This window comes from Tupaia chinensis, unplaced genomic scaffold (genome assembly GCF_000334495.1).
Source record: "Tupaia chinensis unplaced genomic scaffold, TupChi_1.0 Scaffold000276_2, whole genome shotgun sequence".
In the NCBI taxonomy this organism is placed as follows: Eukaryota; Metazoa; Chordata; class Mammalia; order Scandentia; family Tupaiidae; genus Tupaia; species Tupaia belangeri.
The window spans coordinates 462755-471581 of record NW_006159759.1 but is presented as its reverse complement, the minus strand read 5'-3'; the positions used below and the strand labels follow the sequence as shown (position 1 = coordinate 471581).

Here is an 8827-nt window from a genome sequence, read left to right as displayed (position 1 = left end):
CATTTTTTATTAAAATAATTATATTTATGTCAGGGCATCCACAAGTAGGCTTCTTCTTGCAAATGAAAACCCAATTGATTCTATTTGTTTTAGTGTTAGGTAGGAAAAAAAAAATATCAGTGTTACTGAAGAGTAAACAGCTTTGTGTTGTATCTGATTTTGTGTGAAGTTAGCCATAGAAGAATTTCTCATTTGGATTAAAATTCTGAATACACAACTATGAAAAAATTTAGAAGCATTGTTAATGTCAATAAACTCTCAATTGAACTTAGAATTGAACACGGGGGCGGGGGGGAAATCCCTATTCTACATTCTGTTTTTGTCCTGAAGATCCAGTTCCCAGCTTCTTACAGTCATCTTCATTCATTCCATGAAAAAGACAAGACCTTTCTACTTAGCAACCAACCCAGGAACTAGATTTCAGCACACTAACCACATCTTCCTTCTCTGTATCATACTTGTATGCTTTTGGTCCTGAAAAGAAGTAAATGTAGCCTAAAAGAGACAAAGTTGAAATTATGGTTATTGAAAATAACCTGTGAAAATTGAGATGGGAAATTTTGTGATTGTAATTTTCTGGAGGTGACATCAAAAGGGAATTAGAAAATTGTCACGTGGCAGTTGGCTTAGAACTCAACCCCTCTAATTGCTCGGCCATTCTCATCTTTCTCTTTGTTCCCATCAGAAAAGGCCCTCTCCTTGAGTTCATCCAACATGCCATGTTCAATTATGCTTGGTGCTTTTGTTCAGACTATTTTTCTTCAAAAACCCTCTCCCCTACTTCTTGCCCTAGTCAAACTTCTAGCCAATCCTCAAACCCCAGCTAAAATCCCACCATGAAATCTCCAATGAGATTTCGATCAATTCTGATCTTTTCCTTCTTGTATTATCTCTTGTAATTATTGTGATGTCTACCACACAGTTCAATACTACACTATAGGCTGTCTTGTTTCATAGAAATTTCATCTGTGTTGGATGGATAGGTATTTTCTAAAGATGCCAACCACTCTGAGAGAGGTCATGTGTGGAACTATCTTCTCATTTCTGAGCAGTGTCCAGTTCTGTGTTATATATACTCAAGAAGAATGTGTTGACTAATTAAAAAGATTAAATTTATTCAACCCAATTCAATTTTTCTTGCCATGCATTAAGTTTTAGGAGTTAGGTAATGTAGTGGGAAAAGGCACTGGGGGAGGTTGAGACTAAGTGCATTTCAAAGTTGAAAAAGGTGACCTTGACCTGGGTGAACTTGATGATTTAGGTAACTAGTGAAGCTATACTTTTAAAACTTTCCATTAGCAAGACAGAACTGCAAAGGCAGACCTTTTATAATTACTTTTTCTAATGGATAATGAGGTTAGCCAAACTTAAAAAAAGACCCAGGGCCAAACATAAGAACCATCAGTTTTCCTATTTGGAAACCCACTTTCTGTTGTGTTAAAGCAGAACCCAGATTTCTTATTACGATTTCCATAAAGTTTAAACACTCACCATTTAATTCCACAGCAGCATCTATTTGGCCATTTACACCTGAAAATTCTTCTTCAGTATTCTTTGGATAGTCTTTTTCCATCTTCCTTTTCCGTTCATCATAACTGGAAGAAGTATTATTCATAAATAACATTAATAAGAGGTCTTATTGATTATAGGTGTTACCATGCTGGTCAGGCATATTTAGCCAGGGCTGGCATGACTTATTTTAGATCTCACTTTCTCACACAGACCTTTTCCCCCCTTAAATTGAGTTCTTGTGAGCCCACAGTTGGTATGAAGATTAAGGTGGCTAACCCTCACATAGCCAACAGTGTGGTTCAAGTCCCAGACTTGGTGACTTGAGAACCATGTCAGGTGCCAGTACCTGCCTAAAATCCTGAGAGGGGAATGAGAGAGAAGGTACTGAGGTGTGGTCATCCCCGCCGGGGAGTGATTTTTCACTTTTCCTCTCTCTCCCTTTCTCTGTCTCTCTTAGGTGAGCACATGTGCCCTATTAAAAAAATTGAGCTCTTGAAATATCAAAAACAAGTTTCATACCTCTCTTACTACTCTTGTTTCTGAGATTCTGATAATACTATTTTGAAAATCACCTGCTTTAAGCAGCCTCTTTTAAAATTACCAGATATATTGTTTAGAATTAGCTATTCGAGGGACCACCGTAATGGCTACATCGCTGGACTCCTATGTAGTCTCCTACAGTTCAAGTCCCAGACCCAGTGACTTAAACTCACACTGGGCATGTATGCGTGTGAGCCCAAGATCCTGAGAGGAGAATGGAGGAGAGGGAATTGCAGCGTGGTCATCCCCCCGGGGGGTGATTTCTCTCTCTCTCTCACTGTCTTTCTGGGGCATGCACGCACCCTCTAGCAGGAACCTCTCAAAAAAAAACAAAAACAAAAACAAAACAAAACAAACAAAAAAAGGAATTAGCTGTTCTATATATTATAGCAACATGTTACTATAACCTTTAAAAAAATTGCCTATCAGAAGGATCTCTGTGCATATTTAATGTCTATTTCTTTTCTCCCCAAGTATGGATTTCTTGGTTCGCCAATCAGTACCCTTTTATAGGGGCTTTTATTTGTGGGTTAGTACTAAGTATCCACAGCAAAAAGGTGAACAAATAATACATATCGAGTGAATGAAAAAATGGGGGAATAATCAGTAAATAAGAACCAAGAAAATCTGCCATAAGTGAACCTCTGACTTTTAAACCGATTTAATGAAAATCCATTGCTTTTGTTTCCTGGAAAGATGATATCATTGGCCAAATAGACTAGGTTTCTTTTACTGCATCAGTAACCGCCACTTAATGATTACTCTGAAGACTGGTTGAATATCTTTTTGTGATCTAAATTATACCTTAGGCTGTGACTTGTATGAGTCAGCACGACTTGTATGAGGTCAGCATTAGACAGAGATGACTCTCACCGCTCCAATAAGATCTCATTGAAAGTGTGAGAAAGTCCCTTAAGTATCAGCACAGAGCTCTTAAGTGGGGACATTCCGAGGTGGACACCTCACTTCTTTCCCACCAAAAGGTCAATTTCTTCCAGTGCCTAGGCTACCGGAAAGTTTCCTGTGGCTTCAGATCATACCCACTCCTGAAACGTGCCTCTCAGGTGGTTGTGACTACACAGGCCAGGGGACAAATCTCCCATCAAAAGGAGCAGGAGTTAAACACTGGGAAAGAAGTATTTGACTGAAACCAGTGGAAGGTTGAGCTGTTTTAGGAGGGTTGGGCGTAGAGGTGGAAGCTGATTCTTCTAACATGTTAACTATAATATATGAATAATCCATTTAGACCTTTTATGCAGACAGAAGCCTATATAAATAACAAAGTTATCTAGTTTTTATTTTACCAAATAAGGACATTCTCATCAAACCATCAAAAAGCCATTGCTACTTATTTCCATGACTATTTCACAAACAAACTTTAACAGCAAAAAGAGATCTCAACTCAAAATAAAAGATGGTTCTTGCCATACATGGACTGTACCACCCTATATTTATAACATTATGCTGTTCTTGTCTTGCTGTGATTTGGTGAAAACTTTGTAAGAATCTAGCCCTTATTTGTGGACAGCTATTGGGGATTTCTGTTACAGTCAAAGAGAGCAATAAATGCAGGCAAATGGTTTTGGGTTTGAATTTCTGAATCCATTATTGGCTGACTCTTGGATCAGAATATGCTCAGAGCTCTGAGCATTGGTTTCCTTATCTGGAAAACAGTGGTCATGAGGATAAGAGATAATTTACACACACACACACACAAACACACAAACACACATACACACACACACACAAACACACACACGATGCAGGGAAGGCCCACACCGTTAGATTTTGTAGTTACTTTTGGCCCCGAGAACCGTTAACTCTAATTTATTGGTATAAGCCAACTTTGTGATTTGACTTGGGATCCTAGGTATTAAAGAGTTTAATTGTTAATCTTTAGCTTCATTTTATTAGGAAAACTTTTTGTAGTAGTAGGCAAGATTGAAAAGAAGTGAAAAAAGGGCTAGGTAATATTGTTGGAGTCAGAGAACCAAATCAGTGAAGGAATTAAGATGAAGAAGGTCTACTGATGTGTTGACAATTTTGCCATGGAGGATAGAAGAAAAAGAAATCATGATAGGATGAGAATCATGGGCATTTGGAGTGACAATAAATAAATGGTGAAGAGTACTAAAGAAGGAATACATGTGATGGATAGGAAGGTCCTTTGGCTTTGGATTTAGAGAACATGAAACAGCTTCAGATGGACCACTTTTTAGTTGTGTGATCTTGAGCTAATTTCATAACCTGAGACAATGTTTTTAATTGTTAGATGGAGATAATAGTACCTACTTATCAAGATTGTTGAGAAGACAATGAAAGAATATAAAAAAGTATCCAGAAAGATTCTTGATACATAGTAAGTGATCAATAAATATTAGCCAATTTGAATTATTATTATTTTTTTTTTGAGAGGTTTTTGCTATAGGGCGCATGAGCTCGCCAGAAAGACAGAGAGAGACAGAGAGATAGAAAGCGAGAAATCACCCCCCAGGGGGGATGGCCACACCGCAATCCCTTCTCCTCCACTCTCCTCTCGGGATCTTGGGCATGCACGCACACGTGCCCGGTGTGAGATTAAGCCGCTGGGTCCAGGACTTGAACTGCGGTTGACTACATGGGAGTCCAGCGACATAGCCATTATGCTAACTGCTGGTCCCAGCCAAGTTTGAATTATAAGGAAAGAAATTTTTATTGAGAATCTGCTCTATACTTGGTATCTGCTAAAATCACTGCACACATTTTCTAGGAAATTTCACATTTGCCCAAGTACCTCAAGGAGAAAGGAGAAGACATTGTGAAATGGTCATCACCCACTAGAAATGCTTTCTCATTCTCTCTCTCTCTTTTTACCTCTCTCTCTGTCTCTCCAGTGAGGGCATGCATCCTCTTACCGAATTAAAAAAAGAGTATGATCTATAACTGTGTTTACTTTCTTTATAGACTTTTGTTTTATCATTTAGTAATGATTAAAGCATATAGATGTTTAAATAAATCATTGTTAGCAGTTAAACTTTACTAGTGATATAGTAATGCCACAGGAATCAGATGTCATTTTTCGGATATACAACAGGACTTCAAACTTGTTCACGGAAAAACAGAATTAAAGTACAAGTTAAATTTTGTGCAAAAAATTAGAAATTCATGCATACCTTTTATATGCATTTTCCATGATTTTTTTCAAAGACTCTTCCTCCGCTTGTATTATCTTACTCTCTACATTTGTAGTCTAAAGACTGGGCACTACTTTGGCGAAGTGCCTGCATTTTTGTCTAACCTAAGGTGTATGCTCACCCCTTAGATTTATTAGGCATTTCTGATGCTTTGATCTATCATATGCCAATGGTGTAACTGACTATTCTGCTCCCCTTGCACTACTAAATGGAGATCTAAGTGTAATAAAAGATGTTTAAAGAGAAAGTGAGAAAGAATGAATGAAAGGGGAGGTTACAGATAAGGTACCTAAGATGTTTTCAGGAAATTTCCAGAAGGTGACCTTTCAAGTGTAAGTCAGAAGACATAGAAACCTGGAATTCCCCTTTGAAGTTTATGATAAACTTCTAGCCAGGAATCACAAAGCTTTCACAGAAGGGGACTTTGCAATGACGCTAGTAAAGGGCAGGGGGAAGAGGAATCAAGAATGAAAAGAGGGTAGAAGACTGAGACGCTCCGTGTATCATCCCGGACAAGAGTCAAGTACAGGACCCCATGAGGAAAAGCACTGTGAGAAGATTCTGAAACAAAAAAAATCTGCCAATCACATGAAAAATATCTATGCTATAATATTAAGTGGAAAAATGTTGGGATACAAATGAATTCAGGATATAAAAATTGTATACTGAACTATTTTAAAGTAAAAACAAAAAAACCAAAATAAAATAACATAAAATGAAATAAAATAAAATAAAATGAAAAATATTAAATGGCTCTCAGAAGATATTGCTAATGTTGGCAGTTGGAGGAACTTCTTTCTCCTTCACATATCCCATGTTTTCTATAACAAATATCACATGCTGTTCCTTGATCCCTACTTCCTGTGCTGTCTTATAATCTCACATGACTTCAATTACTACTTGTTTAAATGTTAACCTCTGGTGGACATTTCCATCCTGGGTCTCACTAGTATGTTAGTCTTCACATGTACTAAATGGAACTCTTCATTTCCCTAATTCTACTTTACTTCTTAAGTTTATTATTTTTGTGTATGGCAAAATACAAAACCCGTTGAGTTAATTACCAAGACCTAAGTTTTCTATTGCTTGATGAAAAATAAAATCTTCCTCCTAACCCCAAACTTGCCATCTCTGGCAGGATGATAGTTTCCTCCCTCTCTCTCATTTAATAATTTGATGGTTTTTTTTTTTTTAGTATGTTCATACAATTGTGCTACCATTAACACAATAAATATCCAGACATTGCTGTCACTCCCAAATGAATCCATATGCCTTTTAGTAGCCCCAACTTCCCTTCCCCATCTCCATACTTCCATAACTAGATAACCACTGATCTACTTTTGGCTCTATAGATTTGTCTACTGTGGACATTTTATATAAATAGAATTATATATTACAGGCATTTTGTGTGTGTGTGTGTGTGTGTGTGTGTGTGAGACTGTCTTGTTTCCTTTAGCATCATGCTTTCGAGATTCATCCATGCTGTAATATGTACCAGCATTTCATTCATTTCTATGACTAAGTAATTTCCATAGTGTGAATTTATCACATTTCATAAATACATTGGGCACAATGGAAATTATCCAAATATAAATAATGCTGCTATGAATATTTGTATATAGTTTTGGTGTAGACATATGTATATCTTTCTCTTGGACATAAACCTATGGGTGAAATTCTGTGTCAAATGATAATTCTATATTCAACTTTCTGAAGAACAGGACACTGCTTTTCAAAGTGACTTCACTAATTTACATTTCCACCAATGGATCAAAGTTCTGATATCTTCATACTCCCACCAACACTTATTATTCTCTTAATTATAGCATCATAGATGATGCAGAGTAGTTTTAATTTGCATTTACCCGATAACTTGATTTTGAGCATCTTTTCATGTGTTTGTTGGCCACCTGTATAGCATCTTTGAAAGATGTCCATTCAGATTCTTTGCCTGTATTTTAACTGAGTGGTCTTTTACTGATTGAGTTATAAGTCCTTCATGTATTTTAAATACAAGTCTTCTCTCAGATATATAACTTACAAATATTTCCACCCATTCCTGGGCTGTCTTCTTACTTTCTTTAAGGTCTTTGAGGCATGAAAGATTTTCATTTTGAGGAAGCCCAATTTGTTTGATTTTTCTTTTTGAATTATGCTTTTTGTGTCATGACTAAGAATTAACCACTAAATTGGAGGTGATGGAAATTTATATTTTCCTTGAAAAGTTGTATAGTTTTAGCTTTTATAGTTAAGATATTTGATCAGTTTAGAGTTAAATTTAAAAAATTATTTATTTAATTCCATTTGTTATTATTTTCCAATTTGACTAGATGGAGACAGAGGGAGAGAGAAGGGAAAGTGAGAAAGTAAGCAGCCAGGTCCAGGATCTGAACTGCAATTGGGCCTGTGGGAATCCAGTGCCCCTAACCACCACACCACCTGCTGGCCCCAGCTCTGAGTTAATTTTTATACATGGTAACAAACAGAGATCCAACTTCATGCTTTTGCATATGGCTATCTACTTATTGAAGCATAATTTATTGAAGAGATGATTTTTCCCCCATTAAATGGTCTTAGCACCTTATCAAAAAATCAAATGGCTGGGAACCAGCAGTTAGCGTAATGACTATGTCGCTGGATTCCCACGTAGTTGACCGCGGTTCGCATCCCGGACCCAGTGGCTTAAAACTCACGCTGGGTGCGTGTGCGTGCGTGCCCAAGATCCCGAGAGGAGAATGGAGAAGGGATTGCGGCGTGGCCATCCCCCCTGGGGGGTGATTTCTCGCTTTCTGTCTCTCTGTCTCTCTCTGTCTGTCTGGCGGGCGCACGTGCCCTATAGCAAAAACCTCTCCAAGGAAAAAAAAAAAAGAAAAAAAAATCAAATGGCTAATAGTTACATGTGTTTATTTCTGGACTCTTTATTCCATTAATCTAAATGTCTATATTATGTTAGTTATCACACTAGGTTGATTTTTTTAAATAGTAAGTTTTGAAATCAGGAAGTGTAAGTTCTCTAACTCCCCCACACCCTCCAAGATATTTTAGCTATTTTAGGTTCCATGAGTTTCCATATAAATTTTAAAATCAGCTTGTCAGTTTCAACAAAGAAATAAGTGGTATTCTGATAGGGATGGTTAATTCCATAGATCAACTGGAGGTGTATTGCCATCTTAAAGATAGTAAGCGTTTCAGTTCATGAACATGAAATGTCTTCCCAGTTACATCATAATTAATTTAGTTCAATAATGTGTTGTAGTTTTCAAGCTATAAATTTTCTATTTCTTTTGCTAAAATTACTTTTTTTTAAAAAAGATTTTTTTATTGTTTTTTAAGAATTATTTAAATTGTATTCATTCATTTATTTTAATATGACCAGAGAGACACACACACAGAAAGAGAGAGAGAGAGAGAGAGAGAGAGAGAGAGTGAGAAAGCAAGCCACCAGGTCTAGGACTTGAACTGTGGTCTACCATGCGGCAGTGTCCACCACTTTAACCATCATGCCACCTGCTGGTCCCCAATTATTATTGTTTTTTAATTTGATGAGAGAGAGAGAGAGAACACAAGGCACCAGGTCTGAAACTCAAACTGCAGTCAGTCAT

General features: G+C 37.1%; 1 protein-coding gene across 1 annotated transcript in view; it reads right to left on the bottom strand.

Moving 5' to 3' along the window:
• Positions 1-367: 367 nt before the first annotated feature.
• Positions 368-8827, bottom strand: part of MMP20 (matrix metallopeptidase 20) — a 51372-nt gene continuing 42912 nt past the window's right edge. Inside the window, exons 9-10 of the mRNA XM_006150092.2 lie at positions 1492-1595; positions 368-495 (exon numbers count right to left, since the gene is read on the bottom strand). Coding sequence (XP_006150154.1) covers positions 395-495; positions 1492-1595 — 205 coding nt within the window. The 3' untranslated portion in view covers positions 368-394. The remainder of the gene's footprint in view (positions 496-1491; positions 1596-8827) is intronic.